We start from the raw sequence: 27,378 nt of genomic DNA on the forward strand, positions 1-27,378 counted from the left end.
TTCCACGACGATGCTTTTATTCCATACCAATGTAAAAATTTAACCATTGAATGTTGAGGATACGAAACTTTTACACACTTGTTTCAATACTTTTGAACTATTTACTCGTCATTAATGTTCTTCAGGGGCGGTCGGATAGCCTGGTGGTTAAAGCATTCGCCCGTCACGCCGAAGACCTGGGTTCGATTCCCGACATGGGTACAATGGGGTGCCCATTTCTGGTGTCCCCCGCCGTGATATTGCTGGAATGTTGCTAAAAGCGGCGTAAAACCATACTCACACACTCACTCACTAGTGTTCCTCAAATATTGCTATGATATATGTAGTACATAAAGAAGGCAAAGCATTCATTTATCTCGTCAAGTGTCAGTTGTTTCCTGATTGATGAGAATACAGGTTGTTTTGATGATGAGCATCACCTAGTTCGTCAACGTAACATTGTTGATGACAACGTCGGCAGCAGTGAAGTTTGTGGAGAATTCAATGGGCATGACACCGAGGTTGAAGTAGGCTTTGCCCCACGTGTTTGCACCCACGTTGAGGATAGCCACGCACAGTATATTCATCACCGCACCGGCCTGGATCTGTAGGAAGACAATGGGGACGTCATCAACAGCAGCAGTGTGACCTCATGAACAACACTGATCTAGACCTACTGTGTGTTGTATTAGTGTCTATGCATGTTATATAATAATGAGACGCTACACAAGTACAGTGTTGTATTAGTGTCTCTGTAATAACAGTGTTATATAATAATGAGACACTACACAAGTACAGTGTTGTATTAGTGTCTCTGTAATAACAGTTTTATATAATAATGAGACACTACACAAGTACAGTGTTGTATTAATATCTATGCAATAACAGTGTTATATAATAATGAGACACTGCACAAGTACAGTGTTGTATTAGTGGCTATGCAATAACAGTGTTATATAATAATGAGACACTGCACAAGAACAGTGTTGCATTAGTGGCTATGCATGTTATATAATAATGAGACACTACACAAGTACAGTGTTGTATTAGTGTCTCTGTAATAACAGTGTTATATAATAATGAGACACTACACAAATACAGTGTTGCGTTATTGTCTATGTAATAACAGTGTTATATAATAATGAGACACTGCACAAGTACAGTGTTGTATTAATATCTATGCAATAACAGTGTTATATAATAATGAGACACTGCACAAGTACAGTGTTGTATTAGTGGCTATGCAATAACAGTGTTATATAATAATGAGACACTGCACAAGAACAGTGTTGTATTAGTGGCTATGCAATAACAGTGTAATATAATAATAATAATAATAATAATAATACATTACACAAATATAGTGTTGTATTAGTGGCTATGTAATAACAGTGTAATATAATAATAATACACTTCACAAATACAGTGTTGTATATGTGTCTATGCAATAACAGTGTTATATAATAATGTGACACTACACAAATACAGTGTTGCGTTAGTGTCTATGCAATAACAGTGTTATATAATAATGAAACACTACACAAATACAGTGTTGCGTTAGTGTCTATGTAATAACAGTGTTATATAATAATGAGACACTGCACAAGTACAGTGTTGTATAAGAGTCAGTTTAATTAGTAGACAACCCTGTAAATGTTGTATAAAATGCCAGCAAGGTTGGGGCCCTACCATGTCCTTGACCTCCAGATAGCCGTTGGAGAAGACGATGGCGTTTGGTGGTGTCGCCACAGGCAGCATGAAGGCGAAGGACGTGCAGATGGCGCAGGTAAACATGAGGTAGAGCGGGTTGATGGACAAGTTCATGGCCTGGAATCATAACAGCCGATCATATATGATATATAAGATGTCGCTATAGGAAACACAGCGTGACCTAAACATGTTGTCCTGGCTTGTCTTGTGACTGATATATACGTGTATTGTATTGTGCACCTGGGGACCTCGGGGGTTGCTGGAGATCTCTGTGCTGCATAGGTGCATGTACATGTGCATGTGTGTGTGTGTATCTGTGTGTGTGCGTGCGCGCGCGCGTGTCTGTGTGTATGTTCGTGTGTCTGTGTGTGAGAGAGGGTGTGTGTATTGTGTGTGCGCGCGCGTGTGTGTGTTCTAGGAGGCTCCTGACTGGGTTACCAATTCTAATTATAGATAAAACACAAAGAGTGAAGTTGGATTTAAAGTTTATTTAACAGAAAAAAACAAAAAAAAACAACAGGGGCAAAATCCTTCTCCACCTACCTATAACCTACGTAATTTCCCCCCTTCCCTACCTACGTAAACCTATTCAACCTTCTTACTTAAACTTGTTCTTTTAACCACCCCTCTAAATTAACTCCCAAAAGTAAAACGTCTATAAAACAAACCTATTCAATGCTACCGTTCAACTCCCCCTTAAACTAACCCATCCACTACGTTCTTAAATATATATTTTTACCCACAATAATCCCCAGTCGACCACATGTGTGTGTGTGTGTGTGTGTGTGTGTGTGTGTGTGTGTGTGTGTGTGTGTGTGTGTGTGTGTGTGTGTGAAATGTAGGGTGTTTGTGGGGGTGGGTGGCACTCACCAGCTGGGCCACGATAGGCACGAGAAGGGAGGCTGTGGCTGCGTTGCTGGTGATCTCGGTACACAGGGCGATGAGAAGGGTGAGCAGGAGGTTCATCAGCCATGGCTCCAGGGAGCTGAGAGCAGTCAACTCACCCCCGATCCACCGGGACAGGCCGGATTTCTGATTGACACAAAACACACCCTCAGTGACGGAAAATGTCTTTCACTTGAACATTGTGACCAACACTAATAAAACAAAAGCAACAACGCATTGTTAGCGTGATTGCTTCTCGGACTGTTAAAGTGATTGTTCGAGACATTGTTACATAGATTGTTATTATCATTGTTACAATGTTACAGACATTGTTACAGACATTGATCCAGAAGGAGATAAATCTGTCAGAAGCGTGGCTTTTCATATACACATTTGCCAGTGCGAACACTGTGCCAGTGTGTGTGAATCCCACCCCTCCAAACAGCTTGAGTGTCCACCCTAGTCCTACCTCACAGATATCTGCCTGTGCATGCTAACACCCCTTCAAGCAGCTCGTGTGCCAACCCTGGTCCTATTCACAGATATGTGTCTGTGCTAACACCCCTCCAAGCAGCTCGTGTGCCCACCCTGGTCCTATTCACAGATATGTGTATGTGCTAACACCCCTTCAAACCGCTCGTGTGCCCACCCTGGTCCTATTCACAGATATGTGTCTGTGGAGCACCCCTCCAAACAGCTCAAGTGCCCGCCAAGATCCTACCTCACAGATATCTGCCTGTGCATGCTAACACCCCTTCAAGCCGCTCGTGTGCCCACCCTGGTCCTATTCACAGATATGTGTCTGTGCTAACACCCCTTCAAGCAGCTCGTGTGCCCACCCTGGTCCTATTCACAGATATGTGTCTAAGCTAACACCCCTTCAAGCAGCTCGTGTGCCCACCCTGGTCCTACCTCACAGATATCTGCCTGTGCTAACACCCCTTCAAGCAGCTCGTGTGCCCACCCTGGTCCTATTCACAGATATGTGCATGTGCTAACACTCCTTCAAGCAGCTCGTGTGCCCACCCTGGTCCTATTCACAGATATGTGTCTGTGCTAACACCCCTCCAAGCAGCTCGTGTGCCCACCCTGGTCCTACCTTACAGATACCTGCTAGTGCGAACACCCATTCAAGCAGCGTGAGTGCCCACCCTGGTCCTACCTCACAGATATCTGCCAGTGAGAACACCCCTTAAAGCAGCTTGAGCGCCCACCTTGGTCCTACCTCACAGATATCTGCCAATGCGAACACCCCTTAAAGCAGCTTGAGCGCCCACCTTGGTCCGACCTTACAGATACCTGCCAGTGAGAACACCCCTTAAAGCAGCTTGAGCGCCCACCTTGGTCCTACCTCACAGATATCTGCCAATGCGAACACCCCTTAAAGCAGCTTGAGCGCCCACCTTGGTCCGACCTTACAGATACCTGCCAGTGAGAACACCCCTTCAAGCAGCTCGTGTGCCCACCCTGGTCCTACCTTACAGATATCTGTCTGTGAGGACACCCCTCTAAGAGCCGTCAGCACCCTCTACCTCACAGATATCTGCCAATGCGAACACCCCTTCAAGCAGCTTGAGCGCCCACCCTGGTCCTACCTCACAGATATCTGTCTGTGAGGACACCCCTCTAAGAGCCGTCAGCACCCCCTACCTCACAGGCATCTGCCAGTGCAAATCCCCCACCAAGCAGCATCAGCACCCCCCAGGGGTACTTCCTCTGCACCGTCGGCCAGTTGAGCAGGGACGGGACTGTCTGCACGGTCTCTGTAGAAGGTAAAGGACACTCACGTTGTTTCAAGGATGGAGACATTTGTTGGCGGTCATCTATCCGGAACACCAAGTGTGTCTCTGTGTGGTCGTTACATTCCCCAGGACTACATCTATGCTGGGATATCTGCCAATGCGAACACCCCAATGCGAACACCCCTTAAAGCAGCTTGAGCGCCCACCTTGGTCCGACCTTACAGATACCTGCCAGTGAGAACACCCCTTAAAGCAGCTTGAGCGCCCACCTTGGTCCTACCTCACAGATATCTGCCAATGCGAACACCCCTTAAAGCAGCTTGAGCGCCCACCTTGGTCCGACCTTACAGATACCTGCCAGTGAGAACACCCCTTCAAGCAGCTCGTGTGCCCACCCTGGTCCTACCTTACAGATATCTGTCTGTGAGGACACCCCTCTAAGAGCCGTCAGCACCCTCTACCTCACAGATATCTGCCAATGCGAACACCCCTTCAAGCAGCTTGAGCGCCCACCCTGGTCCTACCTCACAGATATCTGTCTGTGAGGACACCCCTCTAAGAGCCGTCAGCACCCCCTACCTCACAGGCATCTGCCAGTGCAAATCCCCCACCAAGCAGCATCAGCACCCCCCAGGGGTACTTCCTCTGCACCGTCGGCCAGTTGAGCAGGGACGGGACTGTCTGCACGGTCTCTGTAGAAGGTAAAGGACACTCACGTTGTTTCAAGGATGGAGACATTTGTTGGCGGTCATCTATCCGGAACACCAAGTGTGTCTCTGTGTGGTCGTTACATTCCCCAGGACTACATCTATGCTGGGATAGTACATCCGTCTTCACGCTGTTGTGGTGTAATGAAGACGTAGCCATGCGTGCCAGTCAAATACAATTTTTTTGTGATTGCTGTTTAACGCTGCATTCGGCGATATTCCAGCTATATGACGGCGGTCTGTAAACAATCGATGCTGGACCAGACAGTCCAGTGATTGACATCATGAGCATCGATCCACGCAATGTGATACGATGACATGCATCCACCAAGTTAGCGAGCCTGACCACCCGATCCCGTCTGTCGCCTCTTACGACAAGCATAGTTGTTCCCCTTAGTAGTGTGGGATCAGTTGTTGGCTGTTATAAATGTTATACATGTAACCATCTGTTGAAAGGATTCAGGAATTTTGTTTTAGAATATTATATATATACTCATTTTTTCATTTATGTTTGTGAGACCACCCGATCCCGTTACGACAAACATAGTCGCCTCTTACGGCAAGCATAGTCGGCTCTTACGGCAAACATAGTCGCCTCTTACGGCAAGCATGTGTTGCTGAAGACCTATTCTACCCCGGATCTTCACGGGTCCACACACATTTGGCCAATCATATGATGATATCACCAGGGTCCATGGAACCAACGTCACGTGATGATATCAGCTGGGTACATGGAACCATTGCAAACCAGCCAAGCAAAGATATCACCTGAGTATATGGAAACATAAATTGTCCAGGCAAGAAAATAACCAGTCTCGATCATCCACCGAAACAGATTAAAATTTGGCGTAAAGGTCAAAATAGCTGTGAAATCGTATGAATTAACCACTGAAAATCAGCGACGACAACAGGTGTTCGCGAAAAAGATAAGCAACGTGAAGATATCAGCTGGGTTCATTATATACTGAACCACAAAAAAAAAACGGTCACCATGGATAGATATATATGAGAAACCTTATTTGTCCAAACAATGTAAACAGACTTTGAGACATATTAAAAAAGATGAAACTTGGCAAAACTGATCATGAAGGGTGAAATTAAAGTGTCCAATGTACTTTAAGTGAAACACAACACTAGTCTCTGAGAAAATGGCATCATAAGTCAATATCTCGTATGTCCACCACGTGCATTGAGGACTGCCGTGCAACGTCGATACATGGAATGGATGAGGCGGTTGATGAAGGTCATAGGCACTTGAGCCCACACTCTGAGGAACGCCTAACGCAGTTGAGCTGCAGCTGTCGGACGTCATTCAGCCACTGCATGGTTCTGATGCCATTCTGCTGGAAGAAGTATCTTGTTGTTCTCGCAGTGTGGGCACGGGCGTTATCACGGTGAAACGCGTGCTTGCGGCGACGTGTAAATGAGGTATGGGCTGTGGTCTCTAGACTTGATCAATGTACCGAGCTGCTGTGACCCCATTGCCTCTCCCTGGACCGATGTTCTGGAAGACCACAGGACCGACCCTCTGTGCAAGACCAATTCCACACCACACCATGATGCTCTGACCACCCCACGAATCTCTCTCAACAACACAAGTATCCGAATAACGCTCCCCACGGCGACGCCAGACTCCTCCCCCCCCCAGTAACGGCTCTCGTCTGAGAAGAGGACTCTTCTCCACTGCTGGTGGCGCAAATGCTGGTGCTGTGTTGCCCACTGAAGTCGGTCCCGGCGATGACGTGGTGTCAGAATGGGGCCTCGGTGTGGCCTGTGACAGTGGAGGTGTCTGCTCGTCAATCGTCGACGCATGGTGTCCGCACTAATGTGTCGCTGGTGTGTCCCCATTGTCTGTAACAAAGCGATCTTAAAGATGCTGTCGCACAATCTCACGATCCTGACGTCGGGTAGTGACCCTTGGTCTTCCACAACGTGGTCGGTCATCTGTAGTGTTGGTGGTCTGGTACCGTTGCTGGAGCCTGCATATGGTCCTTACGTGGATTTGAAATGCATTGGCTACTTCCCGGGCGCTTTGTCTAGCTTTCAATCGTCCAAGGGCTTGGTGTCGCTGATTTCTTGTCAATCTTGGCATGTGGTAGCAATTCAATAAGGAATTAATGTTATCCGATCTGGGTGAATTTTTATAGGGCAAGAAATGGGGGAACGCATGTGCATTTCAATTTGCAAGGAACTCACGTGCATCGGGTTACCATGGCCGTTGCCGTGATGCGTTTGGGCGATCGGTTTTATTGTCATCGGCTTTGTTTTTTATGATCAAATTTCATTTTTCCGGACCAGGTAATGTTAAACTTTAGAAACTTTGACAAAACTTACCCAGATATTTAAATGACAAATTTTCATGCAATGTTACTTGCGGTTCAGTATATATACTATCAATACAAAATTATAATAAATAAATTACTAATGTAATACTCAGTATTTTTGGTGGCAACATGAACCGATATAACGTGTGTTCTGTTGGCCTTGTCCTTTCTTTAAAACGTGACATTCAGCAAGTTATAGCAGGAAAACAAACCCCCAAAGCGAGTTCAATCGGTAAAACACTTCTTGACATGCAAAAACGGACAGCGAACTTCACCTTGTCCATCGTGCTGACCTAGTTATAATTTGAAGGCTCTCTGCAACTATTCTTTTGGCTATACGATTGGCGTATGTATAGACATATTAGCTTGTTACTGCACACGGTTGAACACCGCATCAGTTTAACATTGAAACTGACAGATGCTATGGTACCAACTCGACAGGCATACGGTGCAGCCGGACACGGACTACGTTTCTAGATGTGTTAGTTATTTACAACAGTACATCTTCATCGCGGCGGACTACATCATGAATCTGGACCAGACAATCCAGTGATTGATATTGCGAGCATTGATCCACCCGTCGGGGAACGATGTCATACAAAGAAAATCTACATTCATTCTTGTTAGATACCAGTTTTACGAAACGAGTGGACTTTTGTAAAAATGGTATCTAACGAGAATGAGTGTGGTACTTTATTTATTACACACGTTAAGTATATATTTAAGTGTAAATGATTAAATTTTCATTGTGTTCATTAACATTCCTGCATTCTGATTAGCTGAATTGGTCTTGTGTTATTGCATTCATTTCCCAATGAATGTAAAAATTAAGCCACGCCCACCGAGGCGCACTACTTTTATTACTGCGGAATATCGGGAAATCCCAATATTACAGTCGAGAGAATTCCCTTTCTGCTCACGTGTATCGTCATACACAGGAGATTTAGCGACTTTCATGCATATTCATTGTCCAAACTACCCTTTGAAAATAAAGGCCGAAAATGAATGAAACAGCAAACGTGCAGGCTCGCCTCTTGCCTTAATTGACAGGTCCAATGGACATTGTTTTGATCCTACTCTCCGTTGATTGGCTACTGATTGTGTAGGCGTGTCAAGTTATGTGCATAAATTAAACGATCACCTGAATTCATGTCACGCCACTGTATGTATTCATACACCTGGAATGTTTATCAATCTTGTCATTTTTGTCTGTTTTGATATATACAACTGTTTTTGGTTTAACTTTAGTAGATAAAACATGTTTTCCGTTGTCGAATTTAATTATAAGCATTGACTGTGTATTTGTGTATTGAGTATTGAGGTATGAATCGAAAAACCGATGTGCAAACTTTTGTAAGAATCCGCGACGCGGTCACCACCGGAATAAGAAAAGACAACCGTGATCTACTGACGGCGTTTTACGCTAGAGATAGGGAATGTTATTTATCACATTTGGGATATTTTGGGCCACAAAATCAGATATCAGGCACATTTCTACTGAGTTTTCGAATTATTTGTTTCGGAAATATGAACTTTGAGTGATCTGATCGTGCAGTCGTGAACAATTACCGAAACAGTGTCACAAAATACACTTCGAAAGGGACACTGAAAGTCTAGATTTCTGTCCAGATAGTTTAAACTGACTTCAGTTCACCACGCTTATCCTTTTACGTTAAATCAGATTGAAAGTTGCGAAAGTGGTCGGGTGCGTCACGCTCATTGGGACCCTCGATCTATTGATCGGTAGTCGTACATTGTAAATGGATATAGCTCGATTATATAATGTCTGTGGAAGCTCAATGCATAACGTATATAGAATGCAAACCGAATTTCATGCGTGTGACTATCTTGTTTGGTTGAATAAAGTGATAATAAATATCTTTCGCTCTCATGAGATTGCTACAGTTCTGCCTTGTAGTTGCAAAATCAATGACGTCTCGCGATTTTTTATGAATAAAAAAAGCAGTCCCCGTGTGACAGGGGTCACGGTTATCCAATCAAAACGAATAAAACAAGGTCAACCTTGTACGACACACATGTGACGTTCGGATTTAGTATCTTACCACCTGTATCTTCACCACGTGGGTAATACAATCTATGAAGTCATTGAGTCTGACCACAAAAACCCATTTAAGCGCCTCGTAAGACAATCAAAGGTTATGTTGATTCTGATCAGGAACCTATGCAGGGCCAATATAAGTACTAAATTGGCCTCTGTGAAGGCAATAAAGCTCCCGATACAGTTCAAGTGAGTTATTTGTCCGTCATAAATGTGTCACGTTTACCACGCCTTCACGGCTGACATGAACCCTGGATCACTGATGTCGTGTCACAACCTACAGCAGGCAGCGAGTACAGACAGTGTGAGCTCGAGACAGACAGTTGCAGCTCGAGACGGACAGTGCGAGCTCGAGACAGGATAGTGGGAGCTCGGGACAGACAGTTGGAGCTCGAGATAAAGAGAGTTCGAGACGGTAGGAGCTCGAAATAGACGGAAAGAGCACGGGACAGACAGTGCGAGTTCGAGACAGACAGTGGGAGCTCGGGGCAGACAGTGGGGGCTCGAGACGGACAGTGGGAGCTCGAGACAGACAGTGGGAGCTCGAGACGGACAGTGGGAGCTCGAGACGGACAGTGCGAGCTCGAGACAGACAGTGGGAGCTCGAGACGGACAGTGGGAGCTCGAGACAGACAGTGGGCTCGAGACAGAGAGAGTTCGAGACAGTAGGAGCTCGAGACAGACAGAGAAAGCACGAGACAGACAGTGGGAGCTCGAGACAGACTGTGGGAGCTCGTACTGAGAGAGTTGGAGACCATGAGAGTTTGCGACAGTGAGAGCTCGAGGCAGACAGTGGGAGCTCGAGACAGACAGTAGGAGCTCAAGACAGACAGAGAGTGCACAAGATAGACAGAGAGATCACGAGACAGACAGTGGGAGCTCAAGACAGACAGAGAGTGCACGAGATAGACAGAGAGATCACGAGATAGACAGTGGGAGCTCAAGACAGACAGGAAGTGCACGAGATAGACAGAGAGATCACGAGACAGACAGTGGGCGCTCAAGACAGACAGAGAGTGCACGAGATAGACAGAGAGATCACGAGATAGACAGTGGGAGCTCAAGACAGACAGAGAGTGCACGAGACAGACAGAAAGCACGAGATAGACAGTGGGCGCTCAAGACAGACAGGGAGTGAACGAGATAGACAGAGAGATCACGAGACAGACAGTTGGCGCTCAAGACAGACAGAGAGTGCACGAGATAGACAGAGAGATCACGAGGTAGACAGTGGGAGCTCAAGACAGACACAGAGAGAGTTCGAGACAGTGAGAGCTCAAGACAGACAGAGAGTTCGAGACCTTGAGAGTTTGAGACAGTTGGAGCTCGAGTCAGACAGTGGGCGTTCAAGACAGACAGAGAGATCACGAGACAGACAGTGGGAGCTCAAGAAAGACACAGAGAGAGTTCGAGACAGTGAGAGCTCAAGACAGACAGAGAGTTCGAGACCGTCGGAGCTTGGGCGAGACAAGAGAGTAGGAGATGGTGAAGGACAGAGAGAGCTCAAGACTATTGTTTCTGGCGTCTTTGCAGCTCCATTACTGGAGAGCGGGGGAAGCTTGTGATGCATTATTGACACTGATTTCGTATTTTTGTCCAGAGTATTTTCCTTTATGATTAAATAAGCAGTCGAAGAAGTAATTTGTGTTGAGAATTCACTTCATTTTAAATGTGCGTTCATGGAAGTATAACACTTTTAAAAACTTGTGTGCACACAAATGTGGTATTATAATCTCTCCATTCTGTTTGGATTTAGTCTGATAATTATTAGTGTGTATTATGCACCACCGTGTATTTATATGCATGGAATTCATACGCATGAAGAGGAATACACAATCCGAATCCATCCTCAAACGACTTCAACTTAAAGAGTCTTACTTGACGATAGTTATATGGGAACGTGGGGGTTAGTTTTGTAATGCCAACCTACCCTGCTTCCCACGTAAGCCAAAAACCCGTGGCCTTTGAGCAGGGAAGAAGTACATGGAAACACAAACAAGGATGGCTGCTGCTGAATCTCCGACATACCTGTAACAGAAGAGTCTGATCTCATAACGTCAGGGTACGTGTGTAAGTCAGGAGGGATGAGGGAGAAGGGAGTCAGTCAATCAGTGAGCAGTTACACTACTGACGATTACCTTAGATAAAGTTCTATTTACGAATACTATAAGATAAAGTACTATCACGATGCCATTTTTACGGCGTTTACTGTTTTGGGTTTTAAACCGACAGAGCTGCCTGTGTTAGATAGTGTCCTTGGGTTAATCTTACGGGAAAGAGGCGCCCCATCCTTTCACAATTGGTGGTTTCCTTGACAACCAGAGAAGTACCAAGAGCAGAAAATGACCTATAACACCCTTCTCTGCAAATCTGGAAAAGAAATCAACAATCAATAAACTACATCATGAACGACTCGAGTCCCCAGCAACGTTGCTACATTACCGCCCAATACACGACATCGTGTACGACTCGATAACTAAGCAACGTTGCTTAACCACCGCCCAGTGCATGACATCGTGTTCGACTCGACTCTCCAGCAACGTTGCTAAATGTCATAAGGTCATAGTTAAACCTACGGAATCCTTTTCATCTGTTTATATTTTGTCTTATCTTGAACTTTGGAAGCCGGTGTCATGTTATAACATCTACGGTTGATCATGATGGCTGTTTCGTTATCATTCATGCACTTTTCTTGAATCTTTTTATTCTGATATTTTTTCTTAAAGTGTTTTTTACAGTTTTCAATTTTAAAGTTTTCAGATCACTTAACATTAGGTAATACCCTATCCGGAAACCCACACGCGTCTGAAGAACAAAAGCTGAGAATGTCAAAAGTTTGAAACTGCTGCGAGCCGTCTGTCTCAGAAAATCTCCAGATGATTATTTAATAGAAGTATGTAATGAAACACACACAAACCACCCTGAGATAAAACACAGTCAAAATTCTATTCGTCCAATGTAAATGTTCCCTTTATTTATTACATGACTCGGGGGAAAATGCCGAGTCATGTAAGAGGGTATGTTATTCTTATAGTAGAGAATACCATCAGTGATGGTCCTCCCCACGTGCCTGATGGACACTGAGGTGGGTCTGTCGGGTCAGTGACAGCCATCATCAAACTGTCAATATATTTATACACCTACTGTCTGTGTGGAGATGGGTTGGCACTCATACCTACATTGCTTTTTTTCTTTGTTGAACAGATCTACTTGAAAAGTGTCGGTATATGATACACAAATAGAGTTCTACAATTTGAGGATATATACAAGTTATTGACCAACGCCAGGTGCCGTGATATTTTTGTTAATGATTTCTTTGTTTCTTTGTTGTTTAACACCACACTCAGAATATCCAAGCTATTTGACGATGGCCTGTAAATAATCAAGACTGGACCAGACATTCCAGTGATTGATATCATGAGCATCAATCTATCAACTAAGTCAGCGAGCATGACCACCCGATCCCGTTAGTCACCTAAGCACAGTCCCCTTTAACGGCAAGCATGGGTTGCTGAAGACCTATTCTACCCCGGATCTTCACGGGTCCGTTATGGGTTTGAGAAAATTACATGGGCGCAAGGGGCATGGGGATGAGTAAATCGTTGGAAAGACGTAAACAAAAAGAAACCTTATCTTTGTCTCACATATACATAATGGTATGCCTACATACAAAATACAAAAAATAAATTTAGAGAGATGTTTTTAAGATTCCTACCTGTAGATTATTACACTGAACACATTTATGTTATTCGGCAACAATCATAACATGGAGAAACTCCCTGTCCAAAACTGGTTTACCTGCCCTAGATCGCCTGCAGCCGCTAGGAGGCGACGGGCAGGGCAAAACCGTCTGTGAAACGTTGACCCAGTTTCCGTTTGGCGAGATATTAGCACTTTTGGACCGTGTGAATACTTAACGTGTCAGGCTTCTGGATTAAACATATTACGATTAGGGAGATAACTCTCATAGAGAAGTATGGTTCATGGTTGAAAATCACAAACACACTCATAACGTTTTGGGTTTCAATTTTTGCAGTATCGGCACGTCTCCATAGATCTACTGTGTTTAAAATTAAAATTACAACACTGTAAGCTATTACTTTGAAAAGATTAAAAATAAAAAAAAAAGGAAGATCTTTACCACTGTAGATATATCAATGTCAGTAGCATCATGTATACCATTATGATCGTGTTAACTTAATACCCTTGAAAACAATAACAGATGTTTCAGGAAGTCATTATATAGTACAACATATTATTAGTTTTGTTACTGGTGAAGATCCGGGGTAAAATAGGTAGAATAGCCCATGCTTGTCCCCCTTGAAAGGCGACTATGCTTGTCGTAAGAGGCGACTAACTGCATCGGGTGGTCAGACTCGTTTACTTGGTTAATGCATGTCATCATATCCCAATTGCGTGGATCGATGCTCATGATGCCAATGACTGGATTGTCTGGTCCAGGCAGATTATTGGAGGGCATTTCCAAATTGACGCATCAGTGACAAATATGATGTACGATGCAATTCCCTATTTTGACGTGAACCATTTGTTCTCGTGTTTTTTTCAGGTGAACAATTGACTTGCCTTTGCGTGTGTTTGTGACGGGTGTCACCAGAGAGCAGGATACGCTCACCATTTGGCGAACACCTGGTATCATTACTATTTGATTATGATTCATAAACACATGCTCATGATATCGTCGGATTCGTACAATCGATGTAGAGATTTCTATTGGATATGGAAAGGGTTTTGTAGCTTTTTTTACGCACATCCGTCGTATTGGTGCGGCGTTGATCAACAAAGAAAGGAAGTAGTTTTGTTTTCATAACATGTTTGTTTTCTACTTTCATAGTATATAAATATTTCAACTGAAATGTGCCATATTCTCATTCCTGATTCTGAAGGTACCACATGCAAATAACAGTTTGTTTTATGAATTACTGGTTTACACGTGCGTTTTACTACAGGATAGGTACTTGCATCAACAGGTAGGTATGCTAAAGCATTTCATTGCGCCGTGTTGATCTTGTATTTTGTTTTATATTCTTTTACAAAATACTCACGACACAGGTCCAAGCTCCTCGTACTGTCGTTTGAGTGTGCTCTGTACATGTCTCTCTGTCTCTGTGCTGCGACACCGCCATCTGAACCAGTTTCTGAAACACGCCATGGTAGAGAATGTAAATAAATGTTGTTTTACGCCACAGGTAGCGATATTCAAGCTGTGTTTTGTAAACTAAACGTTGGGATATAAAACGTATTAAAAGTTTTTTTCATATGCTATGGTGTTTTCGCCACTTTTTACTCATTTGTACCCATTTGATTCCCCTACGACGGCGTAAGGGACTCCTTAATGCTTCTGTGTGAGTGAGCGAGAGAGTGAGTAAGTGAGTGATTGAGTGTGAGAGTGAGTGAGAGAGTGAGTGAGTGAGTGAGTGAGTGAGTGAGTGAGTGAGTGTAACACCGCCTAATACCACATAAAAAAGATCATCTTCCGCAGAATTAATAACCATGGAGAGTTGTGTGTGTGTGCTGTACTGTAAATTGTTTTCAACGTCAAAGTGGAGGCTGTAGAGCAAGGGAATGCATGTTGTTGCGGGGCCCAGGGGTTAGCGCCGCCTTGAACAATAGTTCAGCTGCTTAAAATTAAATTGTCAGCTTAATGCGGGAGGACAGTCCTAGTTTACACAGACCACAGACGTTGATCATTTTGGTAAAACCCACAAACAGGGGTGTGGTGCTGACAACCCCAAGATCATCATCGGGCGAACACTGGATTCGAACCCATGACCAGCAGACCTTGGCTTTGCTACTGGACCAACCGAATGAGACGACGCAAACTGAAGATGAAAGTACCCTGGAACGTTCCGGATTATGAAAGTTTGCTTTAAAGGGCATTGGAAAAGGGACACAAATTATTATACCTGTCGCCTTATTTCAGGTTCTTTGTTCAGTCATGTTTGACCTACTGACCTACCTTTTTCCCAGGAAGAAAAATGAAAGCCAAAGCCATGCGCAAATGAGACAGAGGGCGGAGCCAGGAAGAGCGAAGATCATCCACGAAGTGAACGTCACCCCCGAATCCAAACCATATTCCTCAAACAAACTGAAAGTGTTAGATATGTCAGTGCATTTTACTAAGGCGTACGGCAAAAGAAACTATACATTTACAAACGTTATCAAAACGTTCCAAGGCTGAAAACTTGCGATCCAAAACACGACTAAGATAGTAAATACATAACCATCAAACGACCATTTAAGGATTGAAGTTGTATTTGTTGACTTTCATCGGCTGATGAAGACAGTGCCTCACGTGAGCAAATTCCATGAAGCGCTTCGCGCATCGTGGTAAAATTAGTTTCTTCATGCTTCATGACTAAACTGATCCAAAATCTAATTTTTCTGCACTCTAATCTGTTTATTCAGTACATGAGTGGGCCAGCGGCCCATAGTACAATTCGGTTCACCAGACATGTATAAAAATACAACTGTGTACACCTACATACACAACAGCAAGGCATTCATAGATAAAGAATATTACTTCTGCAAAAATGAATTCCTTAACTTAAAAGCGTGGTAAATATAACAAGCCAGACTTCTAATTGTTGACTGATGCAGAGACGACATAAGTATGTGAAATTGTTCTATTGATGGATTTACATAATATTTTTGAGGAATATATGTCACTCGGAGAGCATAATATTTTTCACAAACCAATACAAAATGGTATTCAGACTCAACATAGCCTGTTTTACAAACCATACATAACCTTCGCTGTCTTGGGATACCAAAATATCTCCCGGTTTCTATGTGGAGGGAGTGGGAGCTAGCTCTAAAACGTGCCAGTGCAACGCGAAACTTATTGATTGTAATAGCCGATAAATAAAATTCCCTGCTAAACCTAAATTTATAACAAAGATATGATGAATACTTGGGGCTATTGGTCAAAGCAAAATGCCAATCTTGTTCATAAGAGCATTTTAATCTTTGTATGAACTCATCAATAAATGAAATAGAAATAACAAGATGCTGATTTTCCCATACGTAGCCAAAGCCATAGGCGTACAAAAGTAATTTAACTCTAGAGGCCCAATTAGTCTTACCTGCTATGGCCTGCTGCACAAGCATATTGTAACTTTTTCGTGGATAACGCGAATCGGGCATCTTTAAAATCTTACACCAATAATTCAAGCATCTTTTGAAAGCATAGATATACAAAGGGTATCTCCCACACTCTCCACGCACAACATGATTGGAAGTTGCTGACTTAACTCCTAAAATACGTTTACAAGCAAGTGTATGAACAACTTCAATCTCCTCGCAAAACGATAAAGATAAACCCCAAACTTCTGCACCGTAAAGAAGTACTGGCACAACTTTAGCATCAAAAATTTTAAAGAAAATATTCATAGGAGTAGGTTTAATTAGCTGTAGGGACTTCAAAAGCTTAAACAAAACCTTTTTAGCTTGATTAACAACATTAGATATATGTGCACTCCAAGATAGATTTCGAAAAAATAATACACCAAGGTAGTTATATGTAGTTACACATTCCAACAATTTTCCATCGTAAACCCATTTTTCATATTTTGAAAGAACACTCCCATTTTTAAAAACTACTACTTTAGTTTTATCAATATTGACTGTTAATGAATAATCTTTACAATAACATTCTAACACATTGATTCTTTTCTGGAGACCATAAACAGTATCTGCTATGAGAATGACATCATCTGCGAAAAGTAATCTGCACTCAAGCACAATAATTTCCAACATTTCAGTTCAACATTTGAAGCTAGGTACTTCATCTGACTTCCATTTTTTTACGAAAGTACTGGAAGAATTATTTTTTTTTGACTGCCGACTTTTTAAGTTTTGGAGAAACATACGTAAAAAACCTCAAACTGTTATAGGCTACGAGTGACTGATATTGCAGAGTAAGTGACATTACGATCAGTGGGCTCACGTGCACGTGTATGGTGCTGACGAACCAAGAATTATGATTTGGGATTCGATCTCACACCTAGCAGACCTGACGTCCAGCGGACCTGACGCCTAGCGGACCTGATGAGTAGCGAATCTGACGCCTAGCGGGCCCGACTGCTAGCGGACCAGACGCCCAGCGGAACTGATGCGCAGCGGATCTGACGTCTGGCGGACCTGACACCTAACGGATATGACGCCCAGCGGGCCTGACGGCTAGCGGACCTGACGCCCAGCGGTCCTGACGACTAAGGGATCTGACGCCTAGCGGACCTGACGCCAAGCGGATCTGACGTCTTGCGGATCTGACGTCTGGCGGATCTGACGCCCAGCGGACCTGATAACTAACGGATCTGACGCCTAGCGGATCTGACGCCTACCGAATATGATGCTAGTGCGCGATATGACTCCCTTAAACATTAACAGCGATGTAAGGAAAATACGTATGATTGTTTGCTTACATGTCAGCCTGTCCCTTCATGATGAGGTTCGGAGAAGTTCCCGACAATGACCCTGTACCGCCGATGTTGGCAGCGTAGGCGACACACAACGTCATCCCCTTACAGAGACGTCGGAACGATTGGGAGTCCTTCTCTCGTCCGTCGTTATATGTGCTGCAAAACAAGTCGGTGAAGGTTTCACTGTAGCTACAGATCAGGGAGTGGGGAGACAAGTCGGTGAAGGTTTCACTGTAGCTACAGATCAGGGCGTGGGGAGACAAGTCGGTGAAGGTTTCACTTTAGGTACAGATCAGGGAGTGGGGAGACAAGTCGGTGAAGGTTTCATTGTAACTACAGATCAGGTAGTGGGGAGACGTGAAGGTTTCACTGTAGCTACAGATCAGGGAGTGGGGAGACAAGTCGGTGAAGGTTTCACTGTAGCTACAGATCAGGGCTAGGGGAGACAAGTCGGTGAAGGTTTCACTGTAGCTGCAGATCAGTGAGTGGGGAGACAAGTCAGTAAAGGTTTCACTGTAGCTACAGATCAGGGAGTGGGGAGACAAGTCGGTGAAGATTTCATTGTAGCTGCAGATCAGGGAGTGGGGAGACAAGTCAGTAAAGATTTCACTGTACCTACAGATCAGGGCGTGGGGAGACAAGTCGGTGAAGGTTTCACTGTAGCTACAGATCAGGGAGTGGGGAGACAAGTCGGTGAAGGTTTCACTGTAGCTACAGATCAGGGCGTGGGGAGACAAGTCGGTGAAGGCTTCACTGTAGCTACAGATCAGGGCTAGGGGAGACAAGCGGTGAAGGTTTCACTGTAGCTACAGATCAGGGCTAGGGGAGACAAGTCGGTGAAGGTTTCACTGTAGCTACAGATCAGGGCTAGGGGAGACAATTCGGTGAAGGTTTCACTGTAGCTACAGATCAGGGCGTGGGGAGACAAGTCAGTAAAGGTTTCACTGTAGCTACAGATCAGGGCTAGGGGAGACAAGTCGGTGAAGGCTTCACTGTAGCTACAGATCAGGGCTAGGGGAGACAATTCGGTGAAGGTTTCACTGTAGCTACAGATCAGGGCGTGGGGAGACAAGTCAGTAAAGGTTTCACTGTAGCTACAGATCAGGGCTAGGGGAGACAAGTCGGTGAAGGCTTCACTGTAGCTACAGATCAGGGCGTGGGGAGACAAGTCAGTAAAGGTTTCACTGTAGCTACAGATCAGGGCTAGGGGAGACAAGTCGGTGAAGGCTTCACTGTAGCTACAGATCAGGGCTAGGGGAGACAAGCGGTGAAGGTTTCACTGTAGCTACAGATCAGGGAGTGGGGAGACAATTCGGTGAAGGTTTCACTGTACCTACAGATCAGGGCGTGGGGAGACAAGGTGGCGGATATGGACTACTGGGCAGTAACACAACCAAGCACTGTGACCTTCATGTTAGAAGGGGGCGGACAGGAGGGGGTCCATGAAATATTAATGATTCCAAAAAGTACCTTTTCTGTAGCTTCTGGCTTGCCCGCTGTTCTCCTTCCGACATGGCTGTGTCGGCTTGGCTGAAGGTCAAGGTCGTGCTTTCATCGTTGTCTGAATATAATACAATAAAACCAGACAGTGATGGCACCGATTAACAATAAAACCAGGCAGAGATGGCACCGATTAACAATAAAACCAGGCAGCGATTGCACCGATTACCAATAAAACGTGGCAGTGATGGCACCGATTAACAATAAAACCCGGCACTGATGACACCGATTAACAATAAAACCAGACAGTGATGGCACCGATTAACAATAAAACCAGGCACTGATGACACAGATTAACAATAAAACCATGCAGTGATGACACCGATTAACATATGACATGTAAATTAAAGCAGATATGATTAGGAACGCCACTTCTCGACTAAACCCATTTAGAAAAATAATGGAGATTTATTCCTGACACTGCATCTCTCACGACACCTTAATACTGAGTTTGAATTATGTTTAAAACGATTTTAGACGTTTCCAGCAAACAAATATTTTCTTATCTAAACTGAGGGGCAAAAGAAACTATACCTCTCACTTGGTGTTACCATGTTTGATTTTCAAATGAAAATATCTTTAGTTAGCGAAATTATGTCCAAAACATGAACTGTACTGGCGCTTAGTCAGCGCTCAAAGAATACTTCTACATGGTTATATTTTTTCCAAATATGATTTGATTTAAAACTTGTAAAACTTGTAAAAAAAATATTCACATAATACACAACTGCTGATGGGTATCTCAGACTTCTCAGATATATATATATGCTTTTTTTGGTGGGGGTCCATTGAACCGATTTATTTTTACACAAAATTACCCAGCCACAGATGACTTTTTACAAACTATTGCAAACATTCAAATTTAACAATTTTCAATTACATACAAACAGACTCGGTATACTTTGTTTTGCCCCTCAGTTCGTAATCGTCACGGCCCAGGGCTGGCTTCCTACATGCGATGCAACAACGTCCCAGCACTGTCATGGTCAGGGACAACAAGCTACGCAGAGCATTGCTAATGTGACATAAAGCAATATTCACTCACTCACACTGCAAGACGAGCTTGACACGACCTGCAACTTGATGCAATGGAGAAGAGAGGGTTCAATCCAACAGGATTTGGGTCCTCTGTCATTGTTATACTTTGTCGGCATGTTGCATGGACATTCAGCGACATATTATTATTTATCATTTAACAGGTGACATGCATTTTGTTTCAGAAGATCAAGTTATATGCATTAATCTTTCTATTTATATCAATAGAAACTTGGGATGTGTGAATTATGTCATCAGGTTTAACATACAAATGTCACGTAAATGCAAATGTACAGCGAAGAATAGATCACTGCAAATCTGTAACGAGCTAGAGGAGCTATTGTAAGAACTAATAGGCCTAAAACAATGCTTATTCACTCAATCACCAAGACAGCTTCAGCGTTTGTCACGCAAAAGACGAGTTCCATTCCTAGCGTTAGTGTGAACACAATTCTCAGTAACCCTGTTCAGTCAGTCATTGTTATCAGGTATGACGGCCTGTTACTGCAGTCTACGAACCTGGGGTGTCCGTGGACGCCCGGAGCTGGATGAGGACGGCGTCCAGGATGGGGATCATCATCGCCGTGGCCGAGGTGTTGTTCACCCACATGGACAGGAACCACGTGGGCAGCATGAAGCCCAGCATCAACCTACAAACACACGTGCACACGTTGAGGACATGAAGCCCAGCATCAGCCTACAAACACGTGTGTACACGTGGAAGACATGAAGTCCAACATCAGCTTACAAATACACGTGCTCACATGAAGGACATGAAGCCCACCATCCACCTACAAATACACGTGCACTCGTGAAGGACATGAAGCTCAGCATCAACCTATAAACACAAGTGCACGCGTGGAGGAGATGAAGCCCAGCATCAACCTACAAACACACGTGCACACGTAAAGGACATGAAGCCTAGCATCAACCTACAAACACACGTGCACAAGTAAAGGACATGAAGCCCAGCATCAACCTACAAACACACGTGCACACGTGGAGGACATGAAGTTCAGCATCAGCCTACAAACACACGTGCACACGTGCAGTACATGAAGTCCAGCATCAGCCTACAAACACACGTGCACACGTGGAGGACATGAAGCCAAGCATCAACCTATAAACACACGTGCACACGTGAAGGACATGAAGCCCAGCATCAACCTACAAACACACGTGCATACGTTGAGGACATGAAGCCCAGCATCAACCTATAAACACACGTGCACACGTGAAGGGCATGAAGCCCAGCATCAACCTACAAACACACGTGCATACGTTGAGGATATGAAGCCCAGCATCAGCCTACAAACACACGTGCTCACGTGGAAGACATGTAGCCCAGCATCAACCTTCAAACACACGTGCATACGTTGAGGACATGAAGCCCAGCTTCAACCTACAAACACACGTGCACACTTAGAGGACGACACGTGAACACGTAGAGGACATTAAATCCAACCTGCATGTACAGCCTACAACAACATGTGCACACGTGGACACTCAGCAACATTACAAAGCTAGCTGTTGTTGTCCGATGCAGATCACACTTTAACTCGCGCCGAGAACTGTTAAATCCCGAGAAATGTCCGACACATTGAAAGTCGATGGACACTATATGAATTCGTCCAAGATCAACTCAATCACTGTATTTCGGATCATATTGCCTAGAAATACAAATAAGAAAACATCTGCATCTCTACCATTTTGGATTTGACCCCATGAGGAGTAGAGTTTTGAGGGCGATCCGCTTGTGCAGGTTCCACTCTTCCACTGCGATTGCGAACGAGAGGCAGCCCAGTCCAAACAAGGAAGTGTCCTGAAAAGAGTAAGTGTCAGATCAAGTCCCAACACAGCTGTCATCCAATATCAGTACGTTAGGCAACAATAATGGGCGGATGGGTGGCTTAGTGTTTGAGTGTTCGCTCGTTACACTGTAGGGTGCCGTTGTACAAAACAACCTTAGGGCCACGATGATCGTATGCCTATGTTAAAGTATTGGAGTTACGGCCACCTTAGGGGCGGTCGGGTAGCCTAGTGGTTAAAGCGTTCGCTCGTCACGCTGAAGACCCGGGTTCGATTCCCGACATGGGTACAATGTGTGAAGCCCATTTCTGGTGTCCCCCGCCGTGATATTGCTGGAATATTGCTAAAAGCGGCGTAAAACCATACTCACTCACTCACTACGGCCACCTTAGCGCTAAGATCGCTTTGTACAACGGCACCCTGGACCATTGCGATCACAGCGCGTACCAGTGTCGTAAGCATCATTCTTTAATATAACATACGTTATTCGTAGATGGCTTTGCTCATGTATTCATGTTCCCCTAACTTTTAAATCCCTATCAAAGACATAAAACGTGTATACATGTAGATTTGCATCACTTTCAGGTAGTTCTGCATTTTGAAATTTATTTGGGAAAATATATTATCACAAACACAATTTAAATGTGCATCACTTTCATGTAGTTCCTGCAGACTGTCTTGACCGGAAGTACACCCAACGTGGGAAATAGGACCAGCGGAAGTAGCGCCGTTACACTCAGGGGGAGGCTCTCCGTGATCCAGTACACCGCCATGATGGCAAGACCGTATGCACACCGTGACTCCTGGAATAAATCACAAATGTCTGTAACATATTTGGTTGTCAGAAGACAAGTGGGTTGGACACAAGTTACATGGTTGCCTCCAACATATACTCGTTTCATTGAATAATCATAACGTGATAGAAACATGCGAAACGGTGAAGAAAGAGTATGTGTAGGTAATTGAGTATGTTATGGTTTCTAATTTATTGACCAAATCACTTCGTATCTTGATTCGATGCCGAGACAGTCTGGTAACTGTAACAATTGTTTAAAGTGGGTAATTGCAAGAACGAGAAAGATCTGTTTCAGTATAACGACTTTCCGCCCAAACTAGACCTATTGCTGTTACATTGCAGAGCATGTTTTAAAAGACAACGTTATTTTAAAAATTCTTCCTAACTATCCTGACTTTGATTATTAATTATATTCTGTTTAAAATGAACAGGATACTCGTGAATTTAACAATAGTTTGTTCCACACAAAAGGGGGAAAACTATTGATCCTCAGGTTTTACGAACATCGAACTGTTCTTGACATGCCGTGAACAGGCATTGTTAAGTGGTTCTCCAAAATATGATTTGTCTCGAAAACATAAACAAACAAGCAAACAACAAAACAAGCAAACCCAGAAATGAAACTAGGGCAAGGAGGGCAGTTGTTGACAGTCACGACTACATGGATACAGTAGAGAAATCTTCTGGTTGTCCTGGTGACCTGCAAGTCCCTGCTACTGGTCGTGCATGTAATTTACAGATAGGACCAGACACGTAGATATAGGGACTTACATACAGCGTAGATATATCCGATACTCGTGATTCTAGCGGAACATCAATACAGTCTGCTTCATCCTATTGGCCTACCGTCATCTATACTAGAATGACATGACACTATGGTAACGATTCATTGTAACAACCTACCGTTGTGTTTTGTTCATCATTATGTACATATGTATATCTAATCTTAGCCTCAAAACCATGTCCTACCCAGTTGGGGAAAACTTGCCCGATAAATGTATTAGCAACTGTACCGAAACGTCGCACTGAAATTTTAGAAGGAAGCTGAAATCCATAGGTTTTCTAAGACGACTAAATGTATCGTATGCCACTGTACATTATAACGAATACGTGGACACATTACGAATTGGATTGTTTGTTTGTTATCTGGTTGTTTACAGGTCTCCGCCATGTGGCAGGAGTACTGAGCGGCGTTGGGCAACAAACACGTACAACGTGAACACCAGCTGAGCGACGGTCTATTGTGCTATTTCGTAAAACATATCACTAACTATTGCGAGCCGCAATGATAAAGATTTCGGTTAATCATTACAACATTGAATATGCGTATGAGAGCCGAATCCTCAAACAACTATCCACAACATTATAGGTAGTAAAAAACTACACACAGGTAGTAGACAATTACACATAGGAAGTAGACAATTACAGGTAGGTAGTAGACAATTACACATATATAGTAGAAGACAATTACATATAGGTAGTAGACAATTACACAAAGATAGTAGACAATTACACACAGGTAGTAGACAATTACATATGGGTAGTCGACAATAACACATAGATAGTAGACAGTTACACATAGGTAGTAGACAATTACACATAGGTAGTAGACAATTACACATAGGTAGTAGACGAATACACATATATAGTAGAAGACAATTACATATAGGTAGTAGACAATTACACAAAGATAGTAGACAATTACACACAGGTAGTAGACAATTACAAATGGGTAGTCGACAATTACACATAGATAGTAGACAATTACGCATAGGTAGTAGACAATTACACATAGGTAGTAGACAATTACACATAGGTAGTAGACAATTACACAAAGATAGTAGACAATTACACACAGGTAGTAGACAATAACATATGGGTAGTCGACAATTACACATAGATAGTAGACAATTACACATAGGTAGTAGACAATTACACGTAGGTAGTAGACTATTACAGGTAGGTAGTAGACAATTACACATATATAGTAGAAGACAATTACATATAGGTAGTAGACAATTACACAAAGATAGTAGACAATTACACACAGGTAGTAGACAATTACATATGGGTAGTCAACAATAACACATAGATAGTAGACAATTACGCATAGGTAGTAGACAATTACACATAGGTAGTAGACAATTACACATAGGTAGTAGACAATTACACATAGATAGCAGACAATTACATATAGGTAGTCGATAATAACACATAGATAGTAAACAATTACACATAGATAGTAGACAATTACACAGAAAGTAGACAATTACACATAGGTAGTAGACAATTACACATAGATAGTAGACAATTATGCATAGTAAACAATTACACATAGGTAGTAGACAATTACACATCGGTAGTAGACAATTACACATAGATAGTAGACGATTACTCGTAGATAGTACAAAATTACACATAAATAGTAGACAATTACACATACATAGTGGTGGTTACACATAGATAGTAGACAATTAAACATAAAAGACAATTACGCATAGTAGGGAGACTTGCTCTATGCGAATACACCGCTATTCGCACGTTGGTGCAGTTGTCTATGTTTTGTCGAGGTAAAACTGACATTTAATCATTTAAGGAAGTTGTTAAATGTTTGATTGCCTGGTTTACTGAACTGCAGTATCAACATGGGTATTAGGTAAATTCAAGCACATGAATAGAAGCTTCCTCTTGCACAATACTTTGCGCTCTTCGTGTTTGTCAAAGGAGCTACTAACAAACATACCCGACTTTCAACCTGCAGGCCGAGCGGCAACAACACAAATGGGGTCAGGAGGATGATCAGTGTCTTCTTCGTGAGCCACAACTCCTTCAACACTCTCCGCAGCGACATCGTCGGCGTTCAGATGGCGTTCCCGACGGCCAGTGTGACGACTGGTCGGGTGAGTCTTGGTGTAGGCATGAATGGGAATATAAGAAGACGTGTGTTTGTGAGGGGATGAGGTTTAGTCACGCATGCTTTCCAGTCTCTGTGTGAGCAGAGTATCAAGTACTAATTATACTCCCCAATCATTCAACCAGGACGCGTTAATTTGGAGCCTTTTAATTTGTCATGACCGTAATGCTGTGGCCACAGAATCTACAGACGTCCAGAATGGGATACATGTCAGTCTTGCTGTTGCATGCTGACGATAAAAGTTTTCAGAGGAGTTCAGATGATTAGATCAGTATTCGGATACTTTGAACACAATTTTCAGACTTGGAAACTTAAGGTAAATGTTAGAAAAGCTAAATTGTTATATTTGGTTTGGAATTATTCCAGAAACATGATTTTATGTTTGTTGATGATTTAATAGAAATATCGCATTATTATTCATAGTTCTCAAGAAAGTGTTCACAAACTGTTTTACAAATTCGCCTTCTTGATTTTTGTTGATTATGTTGATTAATTATACACGTGGAAAAACGTTAAGCACCGCCTGAAAAAGTTAATCACTATCGCCAGACTGTGAATGAACATGCAATTGGTAAATTCATTTTGGAAACTACACGAACAGTTATGCACAGCTAAGATGTGATGTGAATGTTTGCTAGCAGTTCTGACTCACAAAACACGTGGGAATTATTGCGAACTGTTGTCTTAATCAGAGGACGAAAGGTGGCGAATAATACTAAAGGACAGTGCAAGGTCCGGATCTGCATTAAACATGTGTGAAAAGGATTTAATGTGGAAACATTTGGTGCGGTACAGAAATAAGATACATATTATTATGTAACCATAAATAGTAAGTGAGTGACGAACAGGGTAAGGTGCTGACAAACCTAGAAACAGAATAGGGGCTAACCGGATTCGAACCCACAATCATAAGTTTCTGGCATGTCCAAGGGACGCAACTCTGCACAGCGAATTGCGGCGCCTTAGACGACTGGGACAGCCGTGCCCCCTAGCCTTTATTAAGTTGTCTTTGTTGCCATATAACATACATCACAGCTTGCCAAGAATTTGTGATTGTTGTTTGCTTGTACTTATTGTGGCCGATGTAGTTTTTGTATATATTTGTTTTAATTTCATTTTAGGTTTTTACGTATATTTATTATATATAACTAGTTGTCAGTTTCAGTCAGCTATAACAAAGTGTATCTGACCTGTCTTATGTCTTACCTACTAACTGCCCTATTGCCAGAAGCTTCATTTGCTGATTGGCCAAGCTAACACCTATTGTTAAACTGCATGCTTTGATTACACTGCATACTCTCTGAGCACATGAACTGACAGAACTGCTCAGACCAGCAAAGGATAAAGAGACAATATTAAATCAGGTGAGTTAAATGGTTATAATCTCTATCTTGTGTTGTATTGAAATAATACAGTATGTTTTAAGTGTTATATGAAGTAAACTAAATGCATGTAATCTAACATAAATGTTGATTAT

General features: G+C 43.1%; 1 protein-coding gene across 1 annotated transcript; it reads right to left on the minus strand.

Annotated features, from left to right (window-relative positions):
* Positions 1-25,907, minus strand: LOC124149756 (solute carrier family 13 member 5-like). The gene is made up of 14 exons (XM_048386596.1): positions 25,731-25,907; positions 22,845-22,994; positions 22,089-22,204; positions 20,902-21,032; positions 19,318-19,408; positions 17,851-18,003; positions 15,384-15,512; positions 14,470-14,562; positions 11,678-11,776; positions 11,337-11,434; positions 4,896-5,008; positions 2,560-2,721; positions 1,669-1,806; positions 1-584 (listed from the first exon to the last, which is right to left on the minus strand). The coding sequence occupies exons 1-14, from the start codon at positions 25,836-25,838 to the stop codon at positions 420-422; spliced, it is 1,746 nt and encodes a 581-aa protein (XP_048242553.1). The 5' UTR covers positions 25,839-25,907; the 3' UTR covers positions 1-419.
* Positions 25,908-27,378: the final 1,471 nt, after the last annotated feature.

The sequence above is a fragment of the Haliotis rufescens genome, unplaced genomic scaffold, assembly GCF_023055435.1.
Source record: "Haliotis rufescens isolate VD_foot unplaced genomic scaffold, xgHalRufe1.0.p SCAF_6, whole genome shotgun sequence".
Lineage (NCBI taxonomy): Eukaryota > Metazoa > Mollusca > Gastropoda > Lepetellida > Haliotidae > Haliotis > Haliotis rufescens.

Coding starts and splice junctions, on each gene's coding strand:
- LOC124149756 (XM_048386596.1), bottom strand. CDS start 25,838: ATGTCGCTGCGGAGAGTGTTGAAGGAGTTGTGGCTCACGAAGAAGACA. Junction 11,777..14,469: donor GAGGAGCTTGGACCTGTGTC/GTGAGTATTTTG, acceptor TTTCTTTTCCAG/ATTTGCAGAGAAGGGTGTTA. Junction 11,435..11,677: donor GGATGGGGCGCCTCTTTCCC/GTAAGATTAACC, acceptor CTTCTGTTACAG/GTATGTCGGAGATTCAGCAG.